The sequence below is a fragment of the Nothobranchius furzeri genome, chromosome 13 (genome assembly GCF_043380555.1).
Source record: "Nothobranchius furzeri strain GRZ-AD chromosome 13, NfurGRZ-RIMD1, whole genome shotgun sequence".
In the NCBI taxonomy this organism is placed as follows: Eukaryota; Metazoa; Chordata; class Actinopteri; order Cyprinodontiformes; family Nothobranchiidae; genus Nothobranchius; species Nothobranchius furzeri.
The window spans coordinates 22881135-22906894 of record NC_091753.1 but is presented as its reverse complement, the minus strand read 5'-3'; the positions used below and the strand labels follow the sequence as shown (position 1 = coordinate 22906894).

General features: G+C 44.4%; 1 protein-coding gene across 1 annotated transcript; it reads left to right on the top strand.

The window, feature by feature from the left end:
- The first annotated feature begins 1184 nt into the window (after positions 1-1184).
- On the top strand, positions 1185-25012 carry appbp2 (amyloid beta precursor protein (cytoplasmic tail) binding protein 2). The gene is made up of 13 exons (XM_054743439.2): positions 1185-1544; positions 2004-2092; positions 4780-4931; positions 5098-5221; positions 6297-6465; positions 8305-8394; positions 8528-8595; positions 8677-8782; positions 8859-8983; positions 9671-9756; positions 9900-10090; positions 13202-13367; positions 24533-25012. The coding sequence occupies exons 1-13, from the start codon at positions 1407-1409 to the stop codon at positions 24793-24795; spliced, it is 1767 nt and encodes a 588-aa protein (XP_054599414.1). The 5' UTR covers positions 1185-1406; the 3' UTR covers positions 24796-25012.
- The last annotated feature ends 748 nt before the right edge of the window (positions 25013-25760 follow it).

The following is a 25760-nucleotide window of genomic DNA, read 5'->3' as shown; positions in this document are numbered from 1 at the left end:
CTTACACTGAATCAGAAGAACAAAGCTACACTGCAAAAACTTTCTGAGCATTTCTTTCAGTGTTCTAGAAAATGGACCTGATGTCATTTTTTTTTATTTAAAACCATAAATTATCTTCAGTGCTTGATAGTCATTTGGATCCTCTAGTCATTGTGGAAACACATTGTTGAAGTTGATGCAGATGTTCCTGTTGCTTCTTTACTTCCAGTGGCTGCATTTCTACCGCCTGGCGCTACTGTCCCCATCACCTCTGCTGAGGTAGAAATCCTGACGCACACTGTTATCACTTAGTATGGTTTAGCTTAAACAATTTGGAATAAGGAGACATGTGCACTGAACAACTTTGGACATGCGCCCCTTCTGCTCTCTCAAGCACGTCATGTTCATAGCGGCAACAATTTCCCATAACGTTCACAAAAGTTAGAGTGAGAGGTGTGCACTCTTTACTCTGCTCATATTACATGACGCTGAACACAAAGATCCCCTAATGGTGACAGACATTGTACTACAGCAGTTACCCTGTGGCATAAGCAGAATGCGTCAGGCAAGAGCTTGTAATGAGCATCCGTGTTTTACTGCTTGGGCGGTGCAAAGCAGTTGGGAAAAATATTGATGGGAGAGCTCATATCAATTCTACAAAGCGTGGCAAAGGAAGTGGTACACACAACACATTTTTATATGCATGCACACCACACCACGTATGTGCACTCCTTCCTATCTATCTAGCTATCCTCTGCCTTAAAAGTAAACTAAAACATCCTTGACAGCCAGAATAGCAAAAATCTCACTACTCACTCATTCTGCTCATGAGCTAATGATGCAGTTATCCAAGTTCTTGTCATTTTATTGAAATTCAGAAATTAAAGTGTCTGTAGTTGCACCACAAAGAGGAAAACAGATTAAATAAACTAAAATTTCACAGATTGAATTTTTTGAGAAAAATATAGATACAACTCATCACATAAGAGCTGGTATTTCCAGTCCTATAGTTAGTGCTCAGATATATTTCATTAGAACGACCAAAAGCAGCACAAAATTACTGAGTACGTTTTTCATTCTGTCTCAGTTAAGAACACATGAGAGTGCTGAGCCCTGACACAAATGGCGGCGATGTTGACGTATGCCCGAACGTGCCTGCACTATGACATCACTTCGTCAGCGTCGGTAAAAGTCTGCGTCGGGAAAGGGGGCTCACGGAACTGCTGTAGGGTAACGACTAAACATTTGAGATGATGGGAAGTGGAAATTGTAGACCACTTTTACAACCGCAACATTAACTTGTCGACAGTAGGACATCCTAGTACCTCACAATAGAGCGAATGTTACGTGCGGCCTCCCGGAGGAAGGGCTTTAATCGGGAGCGCTGGGGAGGGCTGTAGCTGCTGGGCTGTTTTTGGAGAAACAACATGGCTGCGGTGGAGCTCGAATGGATCCCTGAAACGCTGTACAACACCGCAATCTCAGCTGTGGTGGACAACTACAGCCGATCGAGAAGGGACATCCGTTCGCTCCCAGAAAACATCCAGTTTGATGTTTACTACAAGGTGAGATTAGCAGTCCGGGATGTCATGTCTCAGTCTCCCAACACAGCTAACTGCTAGCCCTAGCTAAGTCCATCAGACTGATCCTACAGATGGAATAACAAGCTAAAAACTGTAAATCAGGATAAGTGGTCGCTCTTCTGTTAAAAAGCATTTATAACTACTTAATTTTGGAGTTTCGTGCAATCAGACTTTCTGTAGGAACTCAAGGCTTCCTGTGAGATTTTTATAGGGAATGTTAACCCGTTCTGTTTTGTTCAAGTCAGACAATCAGACAGGAACCATAGACATGTAATATAACCCAACTCAGTAGATACAGCCTGATGTTCTGCCTCTGCACGCCAGTGATAAGGAACATATGAGTTTTGTGTGTGTGTGTGTGTGTGTGTGTGTGTGTGTGTGTGTGTGTGTGTGTGTGTGTGTGTGTGTGTGTGTGTGTGTGTGTGTGTGTGTGTGTGTCAGCTTTACCAGCAGGGCCGGCTCTGCCAGCTGGGAGGGGAGTTCTGTGAGCTGGAGGTGTTTGCTAAAGTGCTGCGAGCCTCAGACAAAAGGTAAGACCATGATGGTCACGTGTCTGTCCCTTCATCAACATTCAAATGTTTGTTGTCATGGTAACAATGAAGTTGTCATTAAAGTTACGTGACTATCACCTTAAACAGGTGTCAAAGCTGTCCATTTTAGCAGAAAAAATATAAAAAAACGATGTTCTCCACTCACACATACAGCATGCTGCAGTTGATCTGTTTCTGATGTTAGCTGGAACAAACTCGGTCAGATTGACCATTTAGCAGCACGGTGATGACTGAAGGATAGCGACTGCTCCGGAGTCGCTTCGTGGATCTGACACATCTGCCTGAAGCCAGGAATTCAAACAATGCATGTTCTGGGTGTGAAGGGTCCTGGAGAATTTTCTTGTCCTTCCTGAGGCAGAAGGAACTGTGTAGTTCTCCTAAAGGGGAGAGGACTGTCGACTACAGGGTAATGCAGGCAGCTGGAAATCTGCGTACAGAGACTGTAGACCAGAGGTATTCAGTTCCGGGCCTGGAGGGCCAGTATCCAGTACATTTTAGTTTTAACCCTGCTTCAACACACCTGGTTTCAATCAGCAGGCGATTAACCGGTTTCTGCAGAGCCTGGTTAGCTGCTGCACAGGTGATTATACCACTGAATCAAGTGTGTTGGTGCACTAAAACATGCTGGATACCGGACCTCCAGGACTATGATTGAATATCCCGGCTGTAGACTAATGGTAAAAGAACATCAGCAGGTTCTCAGGGATGTTATTCTTCCTGACCCCCAGGAAGTAGTCTCTTTTAGGCCTTCTTCCCAACACCAGCGGGGTGCGTTCCCAATTCAAGTCCTCCCTAATGGTGACCCCCAAGAAGCTGAAGTCAGACACCCTTTCCACACAGTTCCTGTTTATGATGAGAGGTTGGATGTTGGCTACCTGATGTCTACACTGAGCATATTGTTGTCAGTTGTTCCATTTCATCTCTGTAGGGGGACTCGCCCTTCCCCAGACAAGAGTCGTACTACCGTGGTATCATCAGTGTCTTGTTTTAGCGAAATGCTTTTAAAGCTTTTAGGTTGATGTTTGAGACTAGAGATAGACTGATGTGGTGTTTTTTTTTTGTTTCTGATGCAGACATGTAGACTTATTGGTAGGGATGTAAGAAAATGTCGATTATGGCAATATATTGTGATATTTTCCCCAGCGATATTATATCGATATTCAAAAGCTGTGTATTGAAAATATCGATATCGCAATATATCGTGATATTTTTTCTTGCAAAAATGTATCGATATTCAAAAGTCGCGTATCTAATTTTTGGAAGAATTTACATGGAAATATTTGTGTATTTTCTTTTCTTCTGGTGCAATTCAAACGCCGACCACTAGTTGGCAGCAGTGTGTAATGGGTTTTGTTTCCACCAATGAAATGTAAATCCCTCTGTTATGGTTAAACATGTTAAGTATCAGTTTGGACTGTTTATTGAATTTTCCTATAATAAATTTAGTCTAAAAAATCGCCATTATCGTCTGACTGAATGTATCGCAATATATCGTGATATATTGTATCTTCTCCCCTGTAACGTAATACATATTGTATCGCCAGAATTTCACCAATACACATCTCTACTTATTGGTCAGCTGATGTCTGATATGTACTGCCGATTGTTTTGTGTTGATTTTCATATCTAGATGGTTAATGATATTTTTACGTTCTAAAATGTCCCTAATGACAGAGTGGGTGGACCTGATCTGTATTAACCTGCTGGTGGTGGTCAAAGGGAGCGGCGGTGCCGGTTTTTGGTAGTCTCGGTCCTGTCAGTGTGCCCCAGGGCAGCCGTGGCTACATTGTTGCTCATCATCACCAGTGTGTGAATGTGTGTGTGCATGGGTGGATGACTGATTGTGTTGTGAAGTACCTTGAGGGGTTGTAGAACCATAAGAAGCACTATACAAATTAGGGATGTAAGAAAATATCGATATGGCAATATATCGTGATATTTTTTCCTGTGATATTATATTGATATTCTAAAGTCATGTATCGAATTTTTGGAATGTTTACATGGAAACATTTGTGTATTTTCTTTTTTGTGTATAAATTCAAACACCGACCGCTAGTTGGCAGCAATGTGTTTTGTTTCTGCCAATGAAATGTAAATCCCTCTATTATGTCTTTGTTACATTTGCAATGTGTTGGTTATCCAGTTTGATTTTGTTCTTCGTTATACACAGAGTGACATGGGTTTGTTGTTGCCTACGCTGACATGTTTCCACTGCCGCCATCGTCAGAGCAACCGCCGGATGTTGATGGCGACGATATCGTCCTCTGCTGCCCGCATAGTCTAAAAAAATTGCTAGTATCGTCTGGCTGAATGTATCGCGATATATCGTTTCGCCAGAATTTCACCCGTACAGATCCGTAACACAAATACAGACTTAACCATTTAAGGTATTTTCCAGTTGTTTAACACACGTTTAAGTAATTGCTGCAGACTGGCGAACTCTAGTGTCACTTGCTGTCATCGTTTTTACACAAACCAGTTCCTGCTGCTGATTTTCCATTTGGACAACGCCATTTAGTGTTCTCTGCTGCCATGGTTACAGCTTTGTGTCAACAGCCACAGATGTGTTGAGATTAATTTGTCAGTGTTGTTCTACAGTTGGTAGAGAGAGGTTCTGCTCTTTCTCTTCAGTGACATGCTATCTGTCTCTGTCCTCCACGCCGCAGACATCTCCTGCACCACTGTTTCCAGGCGCTGATGGACCACGGTGTGAAAGTGGCCTCAGTTCTAGCAAACTCCTTCAGCCGTCGCTGCTCCTACATCGCTGAGTCTGATGCCCACGTCAAAGAGAAGGCCATCCAGTTTGGCTTTGTGCTCGGTAAATGCTGATGTTGGGATGGGATGGATTACCCTCCTGTCCAGCTGCATTGTGCTGCATCGTGCTCGTTTAACAAGTATCTCAAAGCTGCTTGGACAGGGCACTTGCATGTTGTCAGGACAGAACTGCGTTGGTTTTATAAAAACACTTTGTGTTTTGATTCCAGGTGGCTTCTTGTCTGACGCTGGCTGGTATGGAGATGCAGAGAAGGTGTTTCTGTCGTGCCTGCAGCTGTGCACGCTTCACAGCGAGGTCCTTCACTGTTTTCGGGCCGTGGAGTGCTGTGTCAGGTCAGTCTGTGGTTCAGCCCACCAACAGGACACTTTTGGAGTTTCTAAAGGATTTCGTCCACCACTCAGTGTTAAATCATTAGTCAGTCATGTTCTGTTGGTTCAGTACTTCTGAACCACTGCATTAGTAAATGTTTTGTTGACTAGAGAAACTGCAGTACTTACTTAAAAGGCTCACTAAGTAGCTTTCATATTTTTAAATAATTTTCCTGCATTTTTTAGATCATGAACACAGCTGTTTTGTTTGATTTAGTGATTAACCACTCCTTTAGAAGCTAATGAAGGCTGAGGAGACATTTCAGCAGTTAGAAAAGCATGAACGCTCAGTTTGTATTACTACAGTTATTTAAACCCGATACTAGGGGGTGTTAAAGCACACAACACTTACTTAAACCTAGTTTATACTTCTCTGTGTCTGCCGCTAGATATCCTCGGCTCTCTTTTTGTTTTTGAGTGTGCAAAGCCAGCGCTGTTGACGACAGCAACGTCCTGACCAATCACAAGTTTGCATTCTCCGTCTCAACAGACGGATATTTAGAAAAGAGAGCTAGACTCCGTCCGTCCTTGCGAGCTTGTTGGAGAGCCATCGAAAGGACGGATAACGGCATTGCGTGCATCCGTCCTGACGCAGACGGAGAATTATAAATTAGGCGTTGGTGTGTCTTTATGATGTAAATTACACAAAATGCTTGGGTGGTCAGCATCAAGCTATCACACCTTTATACAAAAAGTGGGTCTCTATTGCCTCTATAAACACTCCAAACATGACAAAAAAAAAACATCCGGCAGTTTTCATTTGCATTTACGAGCCGTTTTGAGTCTCTAATGAATAAGGAACATTAGCATAGATGACCCCCCCCCCCCCCCCCATCCCAAGTAGTGGCTTTAAGCCTAGCCCCTCCCAAATACCTGAGCTCCTCATAGCAGCCAATCAGTGGATGGATGGACGTGACGTTATTGGGCTATCATTCTGTTTAAATGTTTAAATGTAAAGTGGACATTTTTTATAATGCTTCAAAGTAAAACTGAATTTAGAAGTCTCGAATGTTAACTCTCACCTCTCTTGTCATCTCAGGCTGCTTCATGTCCGCAACGGTAACTGTAAGTACCACCTGGGGGAGGAGACCTTCAAGCTCGCTCAGTCTTACATGGACAAACTAGCCAAACATGGCCACCAGGCCAACAAGGCCGCACTGTACGGCGAGCTTTGTGCCTTGCTCTTTGCCAAAAGCCACTACGATGAGGTACAGATGTTTACTAACCACATGTGTTCTCTAAAAGATTTTTCCTCGAACAGGTTCCATTGCTAAATCAGAGCTTTGCACCATGCAGGTAAAAGTAGAGCAGGACTTCTTGAAAATAGCTGTCTTCACCTAGCCACGTCTCCACAATACAAGAGAATGCTGAATGTAATGAATCCTGTCAAACATCCATAAAAACAACATCTTACCCTTTTGAGCCATGTTTACTAAAGTAACACACCTAATTACCTGTATAACTATTTCATATGCTAGCTCACATACCTAGACCATCTCTGGCTTTGCTTCCTGTTCAGCTGCTCTGAGCCAAGAATGCACCATTCATGCATAGAGAGGGGTGTGTGCAGAGGTGGGCAACATTACAATTGATATGGCTTACATCGTTTCAGAAAAACATCTCCTATCCCACCTTTAATGTGGCTCAGGAGATTGTGTTTGTGGGGGGTGGTCGTGTGTGACTCCTGTTAGTGGTGTATAAAGTTTATACAACAGGTGGGTGAAACTCGGACATCTGTTAGAAGAAGACGACAATCTTTTATATAGCGCCTTTCAAGATAGAAATCACGAGGTCGTTTAAAAAAAACAACAAAAAAATTAAAGTATAAAAAGATTTTAAAAATGATAGAAATATGTTTAAAAAGAGAAAAGAACAAAATGCAAGGAAAGGGAGAAATTGAATGGGGAAGAAGAAGAAGAAAATATCGTTTCTATAGCACCTCTCAAGATAAAAATCACGAGGCGCTTCACAAAAACGAAAAATTTAAAAATATAAAAAAGAATTTAGAAAATGGTTAAAAATATATTTAAAATGAGCACACAAAAAAGACAATTGTGATTAAAAAAATGTTAAGAAAGAGAGAGAGTGGATAGGAAAGAGGGGAATCAGTGGATCCTGAGGAAGGTGGAATAGGTGGGGAGAGCAGAATAAAGAGAGAGGTGAAGAAGGTCATACAAAAGCCAGCTTGAACAAGTGAGTCTTCAGCTGCTTTTTAAAGGAGACCACTGAGTCCACTGATCTCAGGCTCAGGGGGAGAGAGTTCCAGAGTCTGGGGGCCACCGCAGCAAATGATCTGTCACCTTTGGTCTGTTAGCAGGAGTTCTGAGGCAAAGTCGTCATTTCATAAACAGATGAAAGATTACAAATTTGAGTTAAAAATAAGAAAATAAAAGGTTTAGTTAAAAGCAGCTTTAAATAAAAGGGTCTTTAGCTGCTTTTTAAAAGTGTCCAGACTGTCAGTGCTACGTAAGGATAAAGGACGATCATTCCAGAGTCGGGGTGCAACAGTCTGGAAGGAGCCATCACCTCGACTTTTATATCTGGTCTTTGGAACTTCTAGAAGGTTCTGGTGTGTGGACCTGAGGGCTCGGGTTGGAGCATAAGGCTTTAACAGTTCAGTAATATAGGGAGGAGCTTGACCATGTAGAGCATTGAAAGTTATAATCAGGATTCTAAAGTTAACAGGTAACCAGTGCAGAGACATCAGAATAGGAGTGATATGTGCTCTTCTGTTTGCTCCAGTTAGGAGCCTCGCTGCAGAGTTCTGGACCAACTGAAGGCGGTCAAGGGCTTTTTTGTTAAATCGTGAAAAGTGTGTTACAGGAAACTAGACGGGAGGAGATAAAGGCATGGAGAACCATTTCAAGTTCATGTTTTGACACCAACCTTCACAGTTCAGCTCCATTTGGGAAGACCAACGGTTTTGTTTTGTGTTTTTTAAGAACCAGATAAAAACCAGCTCTGACCAGCACTGGAACCAGTTTGAGCGAAAAACCTGTGGTAGCACTGAGACTTCATTACTTTTCTGGGTTTTACTTGTCTTACAGGCATACAGATGGTGTATAGAGGCTATGAAAGAAATCACTCCTGGGTTGCCTGTCAAAGTAGTTGTGGATGTTCTCCGACAAGCCTCCAAGGTAAATCAAGAGGGCTGTGTTGTTAAAATGTCTGTCAGGCTCCGTGTGTGTACCCGATGCTGCAGATGATCGTTGAGTCTGGTGGTTTGATGCACGTTCATTTGTCATTTTAAAGCTGGTCTCCTCTCTGCAGGCTTGCGTGGTGAAAAGGGAGTTCAGAAAAGCAGAGCAGCTGATCAAACACGCGGTGTTTCTAGCAAGGTAACCTGCTGTGTCTACGAAAGCAGCCACAGCTAAACAAAACATTATCCTGCTTTCTGACTCGTCTTTTGTACCTTACAGAGAGCATTTTGGCCACAAGCATCCCAAATACTCCGACACGCTGCTAGATTACGGCTTTTACTTGTTAAATGTAGACAATATATGCCAATCAGTTGCTATTTATCAGGTAAGCAACATTATTTATGCTTTTAATGGGTTTTAACTAGGTGCATATTGTAAGATGGAATCCCTTCTTGCTGCAGACCGCCCTGGACATCCGACAGTCTGTGTTTGGGGGGAAGAACATCCACGTAGCCACGGCACACGAAGACCTGGCGTACTCCTCATATGTCCACCAGTATAGCTCTGGGAAGTTTGACAATGCTTTGTGAGTATGATAAATCTTATGGATTAATGGGGCTTCTGAGATAAACCAGCCTGTTGCAGCTGTTACACCGGTGTTCACTGTGAGGCACGCCGCTGTTTAGGATTTAGTGACACGTCAATTAGATCTGTACAGAAGCGACAGGAGGATTGCTGACTCTGCCGTTTCCTGTTGTGTGAATCCAGACACACCCAGGGAAAGTGCTGATTACCATCGGGTGGTCCTCGGATGATGTTAAAGTTGACTTAGTGAGGACATGATCAGTGTTTCTGATGCAGGAACGTCAGCTTTACACCAAAACAATATGACAAAATATGCAACTTTAGCTTTTAAAAAAAGGTTAATGTGTGACCTGAACTCTCTGCTAGTTCCTGAGTAATTGTGGAAGTTGAATAAGGACTGAAAATGGTCCCAACAGAAAAGCAGCTTCTTTTAATGTGTCAGCCATGTTGACTTTTAATGATGGAAACTACGTGGACTAAAATAGAAACGGTAACTTGTTTTCATCGCTGTGGATTGTTTCACACTGCTAAGAGCAGCGAGGACGCTTTCCGTGACCTCTGTTCCTGAATTCATGTCTGGCTTGTTTCCCAAACAACTTTAGGAAACACATCTGATATTCTTGGAAGTGTTTACTCTGAATTATCTGTTTCTATCCTGGCCTGAGGCAGCTGACTTGTTTATCCCCAGATTCCATGCAGAACGCGCCATAGACATCATCACTCATATTCTGCCTGAAGACCACCTTCTGCTGGCCTCCTCCAAAAGAGTCAAAGGTGAGAGAAGCTTCCTGAAGACGTTGGACCTCTGCCCACTGAGTGAAGGATACTTTACAAAACACTGGGACAGCGCCACGGCCCCGGCAGAAGAAGGGCATGACTGAATGCATCTCTAATGTTTAACATGTGTTGTTCTTCAGCCCTGATCCTGGAGGAAATTGCTATTGACTGCCACAATAAAGAGACAGAAGAGCGCCTGCTGCAGGAGGCTCACGACCTGCACCTCTCCTCACTGCAGCTGGCCAAGAAGGCCTTTGGGGAGTTCAACGTTCAGACGGCCAAACACTACGGCAACCTTGGCCGACTCTACCAGTCCATGAGGAAGTTCAAGGTGGGTCAGAATGGTGTGGGACTTTCTGAATGAATCTGTAGAAGAAAATAGGTCCACACCCTGGACCTTAATTTGGGGGTGGGAAGATCTATATCCATGGTCCTGGAGTGACTTGGTGGGTCAGGTTTAGAGTAAAGAACTGTTTCTGTTGTTAAATACTTAAGAGTAGATGGAAGCAACGTGTGAACGATCGTCTCAAACATCAGGTAATTATTTTCAAAGCAACTATGGATGTAAGAAAATATTGATATGGCAATATATCGTGATATTCTTTCCTGCTATGTTACATCGATATTCAAAAGCTGTGTATCTAATTTTTGAAAGAATTTACATGCAAACATTTGTGTATTTTCTTTGCTTTTGGTGCAATTCAAACACCGACCACTAGTTGGCAGCAGTGTGCAATGGGATTTGTTTCTACCATTGAAATGTAAATCCCTCAATTATGGTTCAGATACCTCATGTTGACCCTCTGGAGGCAGGCGTTGCAGATTTGCAACGGTAAAACCTACCTACCTGGTTACTCCACGTACGTATTTCATGAGCATTTTTAACTCAGAAGTACCCCTGAAGGACTTAGTTGTTCGTCCTTTTATCAAAACTTATTTTGAGCCTGAGAGGGTTAAACATGTTAAGTATCAGTTTGGACTGTTTACTGAATTTTCCTACAGTAAATTCCATCAAAAAAAATTCACTAATATCGTCTGACTGTATCACAATACATCATGATATATTGTATCGTCTCCCCTGTATCGTGATACGTATCGCATCGCCATAATTTCACCAATACACATCTCTAATAGCAACGTTCTGTGGTTATTGAATCTGCAGGTTTTAGGGCTCAGCTCTGAGTTCTGTTGATTCTGTCTAGTTCTTCTGATCTAATCCAAACATTTAACAGTCTACGGTTATGAAGTGACCTATATTATGTTACACACAGCAGGCAGTGTTTACAGAGTAAACACAATGCTACGCGTGTGTGTGTGTGTGTGTCCGGAGGTTGTTGAGCTATCAGAGTGAAAAAAATTGCATAAGCGATAAAGGGAAGCTTGTTTACATGTGATCTCACCACTGCCCCTCACCCCTCGGAGCATAATTGATCTGTCTGACAGACGCAAAGCTCAGATGAAATGAGGCATGACTGGTCTGACTGGGCTTGCCGGATCGGTTTTAGGACCACATATGAAAGGACCTGGGTCTGATCGCTGCTGTTCAGACTGAATTTGCATTAGGAGGAGGGAAGATAAAGACCACTAGTGAGTGGACAGGAGTTAAGACATTAATTAAAGAGCAGAAGACTGACTTGGTTTAGAAGGAACACAGCTGGATTTAGCATCTTTGGATTGCGCTAGAATGATGTCCAATTAAACTCCAAAGCTCAGAAGGGAGCAGTCGCAACAGATTCATGTGATCCACCTTCTGAAATCTCCACAGTTAAAGCTGCTTTAGCGAATTTACAGAACAAGCTAGATTTTGAACGCAAACACGGTCACACACTCACCCCTCCCCTCGGGTATCTTTCCTGAGACGCTTCTGTTGGAACTGGAAACTCGCGTTACCAGAGGAAACATTGTGCGTGACGTCAAATTGTGTTTTCCTTTTTGGGACTGTGGTAGTTTGTCCTAAAGTTGAAGTGGTAGCAGCCGGCTGTTTCTCCTTCTCTGATATTATTAAACTGAGTACCTCTCACTGCAGTGGTGTTCTGTTGCTAAATACCCAAGTGTGTTATGAGTAGGGCTGGGGGTAAACGATTATTTTTAAAACGATTATTCTGACGATTATTTTATCGAATAGTCGACTATTCTAATGACTATTTAGAAAATTAATCTAATGATTATTTTTCTATTGCACAATTAACAAAAACCAGAAAATCTCAAATAAATTCCTCAAAAAAATTGATAAATTCTTACTGTAAGAGAATAAACACTATAGGCCTTCCATTTTGTATAACACTGCGTTTATTGTGTTGGTTGGTTATGTTCTGGTGACGTGTAGAACTTGGGAGTGCAGGCTGCTGCCTGAGAGGTGGTTGAAGATGGAGTGTCTCCATGCTGCTTTGTTTTGGTCACTTATGTGCGTGAGGCGAGTGGTCTTACGGGTTAAACCAAACTCAGGTGATATTTTACACTAAACCGAAAACCCACAACACTCTAAATGTAATGAAAGGGAGATCTACACCACAAAAAAGATGAACTCTAAACCAAAACGTAACAGCTTATCCCAACGCAAGAAGCTGTTAGCGAAGATGCTAACAGTAGCTTTACCAACATTAAGTTCAAGTTACCAAGTTTAAATAAACCAAAAACACCCAGCAGCAAACAGACCAGCACGGAGGAGAGACTGCTACCACCAAAACAGCTCTCCTAATGTCTGAAAGAAGCTCCTTGATGAAGGGAGAAGCGCTCCCGGTGATTTTCTACATCTGCGGTAGACACGAAGCAGCGCATCTGACCCCGGAAGTTGTTGTCCGTTGCCGGGAGACGAAGGCGGGCAAAACAGGAAAATAATCTAGTAGAGGACGGACGTTGTTCCGGGTCTTCGGTATTTGGCGGAGATGTTATTGAAGGCGGAGAAGAGGGCGAACTAGAGGAAAAACAGGCAGATTCCTCCTCTATTTACAAACTCCTGGGGATGCAACAAGTGGGCGCGGTGCGTCGACTTCCGGATCTGACGTCGACAAATTTTTAGAATCGAGCCGTCGACTTCGTCGAGGCTTCGCTACAGCCCTAGTTATGAGCGGAGGACTCAGGGAAGTACAGAGGATCAACGAGACCGGCAACCGGATGGTCCAATATTTGTTTTTGGTCCAAAACGCTTTATTGGTGAAGGTTTTTAGACAAATTCAAGAGAACCACTTTTCATTTTTTAAAAACTCTACAATATATTTATAGCTATACTGTGTTAGAACATTGTTGAGGCCAGAAAAATGTTTTTAGCTAATCTGTTTTCCAAGTTTGCCATTGCAGTTTTAAATGATGTTATGAACAACAAAAAAATGATGTCCTACTGCAAGAAACATAGGAAATAAACCTCAAATCACCAGCTTCCTTATTTTGGTAAGCCTGAAAACTAAATGCTTTATTTTCTGTGTGTGTATATTTCTGTAACCAGGAGGCAGAGGAGATGCATGTAAAAGCCATCCAAATCAAGGAGCAGCTTCTGGGTCATGAGGACTATGAGGTGGCTCTGTCTGTGGGTCATCTGGCTTCTCTTTACAACTATGACATGAACCAGTACGAGGATGCAGAGAGGCTCTACCTGCGCTCTATTGCTATTGGTCAGTAGCTTTGTGCTCCATAAACACCAGCTGGTGATGTTTTTTTTTGGGGCAGCAGTAGCTCAACAGGTTGAGCGGGTTGTCCAGTAATCGGAAGGTTGCAGGTTCAATCCCGGCTCTGGACAGAGAATTCTGCTGTTGTGTCCTTGGGCAAGACACTTAACCCACCTTGCCTGCTGGCGGTGGTCGGAGGGACTGGTCGCCTCTCTCAGTGCCAGCTGTGGCTACATCGTAGCTCATCACCATCAGTGTGTGAATGTGTGTGTGAATGGATGAATGATACACTGTAGTGTAAAGCGCTTTGGAGTCCTTACTCTGAGAGGCGCTATACAAGTGCGGGTCATTTATCATTTTAATGCTACATGGCGATTGTTAACCTAAAACCAGCAGTCAGTGTTTCAATTTAATTCAAAAAATACTTTATTAATCCCACAGGGAAATTGACTGCTGTAGTAGCTCAGAATAATAATAATAATCAAGTCATCAAAGAGTTATTGTATATTACAGTGGCTGTTGGCAGGAAGGATCTCCAGTAGCGGTCAGTGTTGCAGCGAAACTGAAGAAGCCTCTGACTGAAGACACTCTTCCGTTGTCGGACAGTCTTGTGAAGAGAATGCTCAGGGTTGTCCATCATTTCCTTGATTCTCTGGAGAATCCTTCTTTGCATTATCTCCTCCAGTGGTTCCACAGTCGTCCCCAGAACAGAACCAGCCTTTTTTATTAGGCTGTTGAGCCTTTTCAGGTCCCTGCTTCTGATGCTGCTACCCCAACAGACGACGGCTGAAGAGATTACACTCTCAACAACAGACTTGTAGAAGATCTACAGCATCTTGCTACAGACATTGAAGGACCTAAGCATCCTCAAGAAGTGCAGTCTGCTGTGTCCCTTCTTGTAAACGGCTTCGCTGTTCTTTCTCCAGTCCAGTCTGTTGTCCAGGTGAACTCCAAGGTATTTGTATTCCTCAACCACCTCCACTTCTTCTCCCATGATGGAAACAGTGTTTGACTCCACCCTGTTTCTTCTGAAGTCTAAAATAATCTCCTTTGTTTTGTTCACGTTCAAGGTCAGTTGATTGTTTCCACACCATGCCACAAAGTGCTCCATCAGCTCTCTGTACTCAGCTTCCTGTCCATCTCTGATACACCCGACAACTGCAGAGTCATCTGAGTATTTCTGTAGATGACAGGTCTCTGATTTGTACTGGAAGTCTGAGGTTTACAGGGTGAAAAGGAATGGTGAGAGTACAGTCCCCTGTGGTGCTCCAATGTTACTGATCGCCTGGTTTGATGTGCAGTTCTTCAGCCTCACAAACTGTGGTCTGTTTGTCAGGTAGTCTTTAATCCAGGCGATAGTTGAGGCCCCCACTTGTGTCTTCTGGAGTTTCTGGCAAAGTACATCAGGTTGAATTGTGTTAAATGCGCTAGAGAAATCAAAGAACATGACCCTGACAGTGCTGCCTGCTTTGTCCAGATGACAGTGGGTTGGTTGAAGCAGCTGGATGATGGCATCTTCAACTCCAACTCCATGGCGATAAGCAAACTGCAGCGGGTCCTGATATGTCCTGGTTTGCTTATTCAGGTGGACTAACAGGAGTCTCTCCAGGACCTTCATGATGTGGGATGTCAGGGCACCCGGTCTGTAGCTGTCATTGACTGATGGGTGAGTTTTCTTTGGAACTGGAACAAGGCAGGAGTCTTCCACAGGACTGGAACCTTCTCCTGGGCCAGGCTGAGGTTGAAGAGGTGCTGCAGAATCCCACAGAGCTGCTCTGCACAGGCCTTCAGTACTCTGAGACTGTCACCATCTGGACCTGCAGCCTTGTTCCTGTTCAATCTCTCCAGCTGCCTCTTCACCTGACTTCTAGAGACCGATAGGTGGGAGGGGGAGGTAAATGGGCAGCAGCATCTCCTGACTTGGTTGAAGACAGATTTATAGAACCAGAAGAGTCCATGACTGCATTAGAGGACAAAAGAGCTGGTGTGTGGCAGGAAAATGTTGGATCAGAGGAGGATGGGATGTCTGATTGGCTGGGGACAGGCGAGGAGGATGCTGGGTTTGTTCCTGAACTGAACCTATTGAAGAACTTGTTCAGTTCATTGGCTGTGTCCAGGCTGCCGTCTGTGCAATCCTTCCTCTGCTTGAAGCCTGTGATCTTCTTTATCCCTGACCAGACATCTCTGATATTGTTCCTCTGTAGTTTGTTCTCCAGCTTCTTCCTGTATGCCTCCTTGCTGTCTCTGATCTTGATCTTCAGTTGCTTCTGTATACCCCTCAATAATTCCCTGTCTCCCTCCTTGAAGGCTCTTTTTTTCTCATTTAGCAGATCCTTCAGTTCACTGGTGATCCAAGGTTTGTTATTAGCAAAGTATCTCACTGTTCTGGTGGGTATGATGTTGTCCACACAGAAGTTTGTATAGTCAGTGACACATCCAGTCATGGCATTGATGTCCTCGTCATATCCTTGGCAGAGAGTTGTCCAATCTGTGGTCTCAAAACAACCCTACAGGGCTTCTTCAGCGTCCTGTGACCATTTTCTCACAGTTCTTCTTGTCACAGGTTGTCTCTGAACAAGTGGTTTGTATTCTGAGCAGAGAAAAACAAGACTGATCTGATTGTCCCAGAGGAGGTCTTGTTTTGGACATGTATGCATTCTTTACATTTGTATAACACAAATCCAATGTCTTGTTTTCTCTGGTGGAGCAGATGACAAACTGCTGAAATGTTGGAAGTGTAGCAGAGAGCGAGGCATGATGATGAGGCAGAACGGGCCAGGCTAGATGTGAAAAAGCCATCATTGTCACACTTTGTGGGCAGTTAATGTGTTTGTGTTGCTGATGTGTGCTTCTTCCAGTTGTATTATTTTAATTCAAGTAAAAATGCCTCTTTAACCTAAGGGGAAGGAAATATGAGATCAGTCAATCAATCAATCAAAGCTTTATTTATAAAGCGCCTTCCGCAACCCTATCGGGAAGCCCAAGACGCTGAACATGGTACAAGAGAAAGTTAAATATGGTGAATAAATCGAAAATAAAAGCAATTCAAATTAAAAATTACAAATTACAAAAAAGGTAAAACATTCTAGTAGAAGACAAATGGGTAAAACAAGGGAGAGAGTGAACCAATGAAAACCAGGAAATAAAATCAACATACAAGGGGGCCAAATTCAAACACATTCAGGAAACGCCAAGTGGAGGAGGTGGGTTTTTAGGCGACTCTTAAAAGACTGGCAGAAATGGGGACAGCCTAACTTCCCCAAACCTATCTTTTATCAGAGCTCCCTCAAGGTTGGTTTATGCTTGACGCGTCCGCGAGGTCCGCACGGCTCCGTGCGGAAAAGTTGCGTCATTTTGCGTCATTTTAACAACCACGCCCCTCCACCGCGTCTCCGCACGGCCCAAGATTTCCGCAACGCGCACCTCGGAAAATTTCTAACCACGCGGACGGTCGGACGTGGAAAAACATGGCGGACCGGCACGGCAGAGGTTCGTAAATACAGACATTTGTATGATTCAGCTCTCAGAGATCACCGTGATCAACATGTTGTTAATAATTCTTGGAGAGAAATAGCTCGCACTGTCGGAAAAGACGAGAACGCTGTTAAAAAATGCTGAAATACCATGTTGTAAACAGTGATTTCTACTTCTACTATGGTGTAGTGTTGGATGCATGCTATAGAGCTCCATGCTGCCCCGTTCAGTTTGGGAGAATATTGGCTCACCGCAGAGACGAGCCGCACAAACCATAAACGCTGCTTGTTGTGAAGCGCGTTCCAGCCGCGAGCCGCATCACCGCGCGGAAAGTGAATGCGTCAAGCATAAACCAAGCTTTAGGATGAATATTAGAAATGGAAAACTTATTGCTGGGACACAGGTCACTGTGCCCCTCCCACTGGAGACAGGCCTGGAGGTGGGGCATGTTGTCAGCATCTGGTGTTTGGGCTTTTATTCGTGGAGCTCAGCTTTGCACAGCCTGAAGAGGAGGTGGGTCCCCCTTCCCATGAGATAGCCACTCGTGGGAGGGGCCAAAGGGGTCACGGTTAATATGAGCAATGGCTGAAGGCAAGGAACTTGGTGGTCTGATCCTCGGCTACAAAAACTGGCATTCTCTACATGGAATGTCACATCTCTGGTGTGGAAAGAGTCAGAGCTGATGTGTGAGGATGAAAGGTTCCGGCTAGGTATTGTTGGACTCACCTCAATGCAGGACTCTAGATCTGGAACCAGTTTCCTTACAAGGGGTTGGACACTCTTTCACTCAGGAGTTGCCCTCACTGAGAGTCACCTAACAGGGATTTGACATTCTTGTTGCCCCCCCAGCTTGGTGCCTGTACAACGGAGTTCACCCCTGTTAATGTGAGGGTAGCCTCTATTTGCCTATGTTTGGGGGAGTTGGATCCTGACTGTGCTTATGCGCCAAGCGGCAGGTCAGATTACTCAGTCTTTTTGGATCATTTGGAGGGGGTGCTGGAGAGTGCTCCTTCCAGTGACTCCCTTGTTTTGTGCGGGGACTTCAGTGTTCATGTGGGCAAAGATGATGAAACCTGAGCCGCTTTCATAAGATACACATGCTGGCAAATCAGCATAATACTACTACCACAGTGTGTTTTGTGGAAGCACTGTACAGGTGCTGGCCAGTAAATTAGAATATCATCAAAAGGTTGAAAATATTTCAGTAATTCCATTCAAAACGTGAAACTTGTACATTATATTCATGCAATGCACACAGACCAATGTATTTCCGATGTTTATTACGTTTAATTTTGATATTTATAGGTGACAACCAATGAAAACATCAAATCTGGTATCTCAGAAAATTAGAATATTCTAAAGGCCAATGAAAAAATGTTTGTTTCTCTAATGTTGGCCAACTGAAAAGAATGAACATGAAAAGAATGTGCATGTATAGCACTCAATACTTAGTCGGGGCTCCTTTTGCCTCAATAACTGCAGTAATGCGGCGTGGCATGGACTCGATCAGTCTGTGGCACTGCTCAGGTGTTATGAGAGCCCAGGTTGCTCTGATAGTCGTCTTCAGCTCCTCTGCATTGTTGGGTCTAGCGTATTGCATCCTCCGCTTCACAATACCCCATAGATTTTCTATGGGGTTAAGGTCAGGCGAGTTTGCTGGCCAATCAAGGACAGGGATACCATGGTCCTTGAACCAGGTGCTGGTGGTTTTGGCACTGTGTGCAGGTGCCAAGTCCTGTTGAAAGGTGAAGTCTGCATCCCCATAAAGTTGGTCAGCAGCAGGAAGCATGAAGTGCTCTAAAACTTCCTGGTAGACGGCTGCATTGACCCTGGACCTCAGGAAACAGAGTGGGCCAACACCGGCAGATGACATGGCACCCCACACATCACTGACGGTGGAAACTTTACACTGGACCTCATGCAACGTGGATTCTGTGCTTCTCCGCTCTTCCTCCAGACTCTGGGTCCTTGATTTCCAAAGGAAATGCAGAACTTGCTTTCATCAGAAAACATAACTTTGGACCACTCAGCATCAGTCCAGTCCTTTTTGTCCTTGGCCCAGGCGAGACGCTTCTTGCGCTGTTTCTTGTTCAAGAGTGGCTTGACACACGGAATGCGACACCTGAATCCCATGTCTTTCATGAGTCTCCTCGTGGTGGTTCTTGAAGCGCTGACTCCAGCTGCAGTCCACTCTTTGTGGATCTCCCCCACATTTTTGAATGGGTTTGTCGTCACAATTCTCTGCAGGGTGCGGTTATCCCTAGAGCTTGTACACTTTTTTCTACCACATTTTTTCCGTCCCTTCGCCTGTCTGTTAATGTGCTTGGACACAGAGCTCTGCGAACAGCCAGCTTCTTTAGCAATCACCTTTTGTGTCTTGCCCTCCTTGTGCAAGGTGTCAATGATTGTCTTTTGGACAGCTGTTAAGTCAGAAGTCTCCCCCATGATTGTGGTGCCTTCAAAACAAGACTGAGGGACCTTTTAAAGGCCTTTGCAGGTGTTTTGAGTAAATCAGCTGATTAGAGTGGCAGCAGGTGTCTTCTATATTCAGCCTTTTCAGAATATTCTAATTTTTTGAGATACCAAATTTGGAGTTTTCATTAGTTGTCACTTATGAATATCAAATTTAAATGTAATGAACATTGGAAATACATTGGTCTGTGTGCATTGCATGAATATAATGTACAAGTTTCACGTTTTGAATGGAATTACTGAAATATTTTCAACCTTTTGATGATATTCTAATTTACTGGCCAGCACCTGTAATGCACTCTGGTGATGCAGGAATTTTGGTGCCTCTCATGCCGCCAAGCTTGGTATTAATTTTACCGCAATTCCGGACTTATGAATGAAGATCAAGCCTTGACGCAACAAAGGGTAATGTCATGAACACGTGGGGAATGTTCACCGAGCCCTGGCCGGCAACCATATTGAAAATGAATGTAAACACGGGCAGTTTGTTTCGCGTTTGTAAACAGTCACCTGAAATGGCAAACTGGAGCAAGGCAGAGGTCTGGGATCTTCTCTCTATTAGAGCTGAAACTCAGATCACCAAACTGTTCACGGTGACTGCGAGGGACATTCACCTTTAGGAGCAATAAAAAGCAAGTTATGTCCAAGCTTAAAGTAAGTCCGTGACAGTGCAGAAAACTCCCCCACACCTCCTTAATACAGCCATTACGGGTAGGCAGAGTGGAGCGTCTGCTAGTGTGTAATGGCATTGGCAGCACTGTTTTATATAAGAGGCTCTGGAAAGGTTGGGGAGAATCCCAATCCCCACCCACCCCCAATTTGAACCCAAATGGTGTTTTTGTTATCGGACATCTGTGCTCATTATGGATCGTTCATTATAAACACAGTGTGCAAGCATAAAAGTGCCAATATATGCTCTTGGCATCGATATTTTAGGCTGCAGTTTGATGATTAACTAGGTTGTCATCTCTTTTGATCTTCAGCTACATGTTTTTGAAACTCAGGTGAAGGAGGGGGAGGAGATGTCAAATGAATACTACCTTGTAGTGAGTTGGCTCAGATTTTTGGGAAGGATATTGGTCAGACCTGGCAGGCCCAAAGATATCGTAAGAGTCTGCTGGAGGCATCTGGTAGAGTCTCCTGTCAGAAGGAGCTTCCATTCCCACTTCAGGTAGAAATTCAGACACATCCCGGGGTAGTCAGTAGAAATTGTGTCCAAGTGGGCTGTGTCAAGGTGGCTGACAGGACCTGTGGCTGCAGGGTTGTTGGTCCTTTTAACAGCAGCAACCCTTGAACCCGCTGGCGGACACCAGTAGTAAGGGATGCTGTCATGCTGAAGGAGTCCTGTGGGACCCCAGAAGTAGCTGGTCATCCAAGCAAAATGTGACTTGGGTGGTCTGTGATGCAAAAACCCATGGAAAGAGTTTGGTAAGGCCATTGGAAGGACTTCTATACAGCTTTGGGGAGATTCTGGTCCACCATCTGGCCCTGTAGGGTGTCTTGTCCCGAAGGGTGTATGGGAGTTTGCCCTACCTGTCTACTTGTGGCGTTTGAATGTATCCCTCGTGTAGTACTGTTGGGGGTGCTTCGGGAGTATGGCATACTAGGCCTCTTGAAATTATACTGATACAGTGTGATCGGTGTCAGAAATTGCTCTACATCGCAGGCGGTAAGCTTCTGATGAGTTGCGCTCCGCCAAGGCCACCCTTTGTCATAGATTATTTTTGGGCTGGGCGATATGGCCTAAAATTAATATCACGATATATTGAGGACCTTACCTTGATAACGATAAATGGATGATAACTACAGGTATGTGCAGAAACAAAAGTTGTCCACTAGATAGGGCTGTCACATGTATTAAGTTAAGTCACATTTTTACGTGACTCAATGTGGTACAGCTTCTTAGAGGGACATGAACGTTGCTAACCTACACACATCTTTTCACTTTTTATTCATCAAATTTATTAACATGGGAAAAATGATCTCAATAATAGTCCGAAATTTCGATAACGATAAATTTTCGATTTATTGCCCAGCCCTAGATTATTTTCATAACTTTTATGGACAGGATTTCTAGGTGCAGCCAAGATTCTGAGGGGATCTGTTTTGTCGGCCCAACAATCAGGTCTCTGCTTTTTGTAGACAATGTGGACCTGTTTGCTTCATCAGACCATGATCCCCATCTTTCGCTGGATCAGTTCGCAGCCGAATGTGAAGCAGCTGGGATGAGAATCAGCTCCTCCTAATCCAAGTCTATGGTCTTGAGGCATAAAATGGTAGAATGCCTTCTCTGGGTCAGGGATGAGGTCCTGCCTCAAGTGTAGGAGTTTAAGTATCTCTGAGTTTTGCTCATGAATGAGGGAAAATGGTGCAGTGGGGTCCATAGGTGAAATGGTGCAGCGTCTACAGGGATGCAGGCACTCTACTGGTCTGTTGCGGTAAAGACAGCTCAGCTTGAAGCTCTCGAGTTACCAGTCAGTCTACAATTCAAACCGTATCTTTGGTCATGGGCTTCGGGTAGTGACTGAAAAAAACAAGAGTGTGGATACAAGTGACTGAAATTGGTTTTCTCCACAGGGTTTTTGGGCTTCCCTTAGAAATAAGGGCAAGACGTTCAGCCATCTGGGGGCGGGGGGGGGGGGGGGGGGGGCAAGTAGATCTGCTGCTCTTTCACATTGAGAGGAGTCAGTTGAGGTTGCTCAGGCATCTGGTCATGGACACCTCCCTGGTGAGGTTTTCTGGACACAACCACCTGGGAGGAATCTTTAAGGAAGACCCAGGACACACTGGAGGGACTGTTGGCATTTTCACATCTGACCTGGTCCAGTCTTGGTAGTGTCGGCCCGCCCCCGCACAACCAGGTTTTGTTCACATAGGACAGTCAGGGCAATCCAGACAGTTTTCATGTGTCGTTCCGCAGATGTGGAACGACCTACCAAGCACCACTAGAACAGGGGCTTCCTTGTCGATTTACAAGAAACTCCTGAAGACCCAGCTCTTTAGAGGGCATCTTCTAAAGTAGCACCCTCCCAGCACCTGTACCCCACTCTACTGCACACTCCATGTTCACTTCCCTGATTCATTATGCTGCCTCACTGCCACCTAGGATTGACTGAATAGTGTTTGTTGTTAGCCTCAAGGGCAACCTGATTGCTCGAATATCACCTGTAAGTCGCTTTGGACAAAAGCATCTGCTACATACATAAACATAAACTTATAGCCTTCTTAGGAAAGTGGGCATCTCCAGCACATGGGCAGCGCAAAAACACATGAAGTTCGTGGTTTTCTCCTTACATTGGTGAACAAAGGCAGCTGTAAGCAGTGTTGATTTTGGATGCTCTGATATGAAGCACACTGCTTCCTACTTGAGAGTGCAGCGGTCTCCTCTCACAGCAGTGTGTCCTTGCGCTGTTGCTGCCAGAGCAGGTTCTGAACTGTAGTAAGAAAAAAATGTTTACCTCACCACATACAGACTGATAATGAATCGTGCAAACGGAAAGCCCCCATTGGCTGATTCTACCCGCCAATCAGTGGCTCCCTCTATAGGTAGGCAGGCATGAACCTCAGCTGGCCAATCAATTGGTAGATGGTGTGTTGGGTCGGCTTCGCACAAAGCGGACAGCCGGATAGAAGGTCCAATAAAAAGCTGGTCACCAGAGCATGGAAAATGCACAGAGTACCCAGATGTGAACACAATTAACCTACCAGAGCTGGGCTGTGCCGACCCAGATGTGAAAGCCCATAAGTTTCTTTGCTGCCTGGGAATCCTTTAAGGTTCCCCCAGAGGAGCTGGCCCAAGTGGCTGGGGAAATGGAAGCCTGTCTGTTTAGGCATCTCCCCCAGTGACCTGAACCCAGATAAGTGGAGGAAAATAGATTACTTGATGGACTGGGTTATTTATCGGAGCTGGTAGTTTTTAGTAGGAATAATTTAGCTGAATTGATGAATGATTCCAGGGTTTCCCTTACATAAGCGTAGCCGTGGCGGCCTGCCACGGCTGAAATCCCAGCGCCAGCCCTACAAGATCCCAAGTTTTTTTTTGTTTGCGCCGTTTCCCGAAGAAGCAGCGGGAACTACTCTGTTGTTGCTTGTGATCACAGCCGGCAGGCAGCAAGGAGGAGGAGGCAGGGCAGGATGGTTACAGCTAGGGATGAGCTGGATACTCATTTCAGACTAGTATCCGGTATGGATAACGCATTTTTGACGAATACGATCATGAAACGAGTAAAGCAGGGCGTTCACTGTGCGACTTTTTCACTTTTTTGAGCCGATTTTCCACTCGTGCGAGAATCCACAACATCGGGGCGAGTTTTGCGCTGAGCGTTGTGTAGTGTACAGGGGGTTACGGGAGGCGATTAATACCACGTGACCAGCTACCGATCAACAATCGTGAGCTCGCACGGACTTCTGGAGTGTTTGATATTTTGCTCGTTCCTCGTAAGGGTTGAAGTGGCACCGTTTATGTTAGTAATTTTATTTACTAGGTGCGTCTGACCTGTTCTATTTTTCTCTGAAATGAGATCAAATCAGTGCTTCTATGGGTTGTCTCCTCTCTGCACTAGAAACATGTACTTTATTATAATGTTCACCGTAATGCATCTTGATGTTCTTAACAAATAAATTAAGTCAAAGATATTGGTCAATAATGCCAAATATGTAAATTTGTGTTTCAGTCATTTTTATACTGGCTTAAAAACGCTTCATTAGGTCTACTAAGCAGGGGTGTAGAATGTTTTAATGGGGCCAGCCCAGTAATGATCTTGGACCAAAATACAGGGGGCAGAAAGTCAAATAAAGGGGGGCAAAAGGAGATGTTTTTCCAGACGCCAAGAAAAATTAAATGCCTAACCCACCTGCAAAGTGTGTCACTGAGAGTTTAAAACAAAAATTATTCTTGTGCAAATATTGGTGTATTCACCTTTAATACTAGTTATTAAGATGCAGCAGTTGCTGGATTGGTGCAGTTCAAAGTGGAATAATGCATCAAATAAAACAATATTAACATAAAGGTGAGACGTGTCATAATCCACCCGCCCACACACACACAGCTGGGAAAATTCCTAGGGGAAACACTGGATTCTCTAAGTTTAACATCATGTAGAACTAATCCATTCATTGAGTGCTCTTGTTTACTCAGTCCTGGCAGGTCTTAAATATGAGTCATGTTCTGAAGGAGTTTCTTAATGGATCCAGTGAGAAAAAAATGACTGTCCTCTTTGCTGCAGGTAAGAAGCTGTTTGGAGAGGGTTACAGCGGGCTGGAGTACGACTATCGAGGCCTGATCAAACTCTACAACTCGGTGGGGAACTACGAGAAGGTGTTTGAGTACCACAACGTTCTGACCAACTGGAACCGGCTGAGGGACCGGCAGTTTGCCGTGGCAGACGCTCTGGAGGACGTCAACACAACACCACAGCAGACCCAGGAAGTGGTCCGAGCTTTCCTCCAGGCCCAGAGCCTCGGCCCGACCCGGCCCTGTCTGGGCTGAGGTGGTTCTGGTTTTACTCCTGTGAGAAAACAGAGAAGAACCAAAACCAGGTTTTAATCTGGTGAGAACACAAAGAAGCCCAAAGCCGATGCTTCGGTCGCAGTTATTTAGTCACATTCTACAGTAAACTGCTCTGTTGACTGCACTTGTCACTGCAGCTGCCAGTACACACACACACACACACACACACACACACACACACACACTGTTGTAATTAAAAAAGATAAAGATGTATAATGGCGTAGCAGTTCCAGCTCGTCCCCACCCAGGCAGAGCGAAGAGCTCGGCTCCTCTCAGATCCACCGCTGAAGAACCCAGCTGTTTAGGTTCCACATGCCTTTTTCTGCAGAGATGCTTTAGACTCTCCTCAGAACCAAACGCTGTTGGCTGGCGTGTGTTCACGACGACGTGTGGAGCCAACAAACATCACAGCTGGATGTTTTCACACCTACTGTGACGTAATATAGCAGATTGTACATTAAGTTTAATTTGAAGGCTTCTTGTGTATTTTTTGGACTCTTGGATATTAAACTCTTGCTTTGAAGTGCTTGGTGGAGTGAAATGACCAACAGTGGAATGTCAACCCCTTGGGAATTATACACCGCAGATTCCAGAGGTCTGGTTTTTCAGTTCAATGTTGCGGAGTTTTTTTCGGGTTTTTTTTTTGTGTGTTTTTCCATTTTAATACTGACATAGCTTAATTAAAATTTCAACAATTTATATGCAGAAGTGTATGATTATGTAGCCCATTGTTTGTGCTTTGAGTGATCCATGAACCCAAAAGCAATGTTGACAAGGGACCTGTACAGGAAGCAGAGAGGGTTGTCCTCCATGTCTGATCAGATCCATCATCTGGTTTGTCTGAGGTGTGTGTGCGTGCACGCGTGTGAGTGAGATTGTGTGTGTAGAGATCTCTGGGTGCCCATGCTCCTCTGAGGACCACCAGCCTTACACCAGCCTGCAGT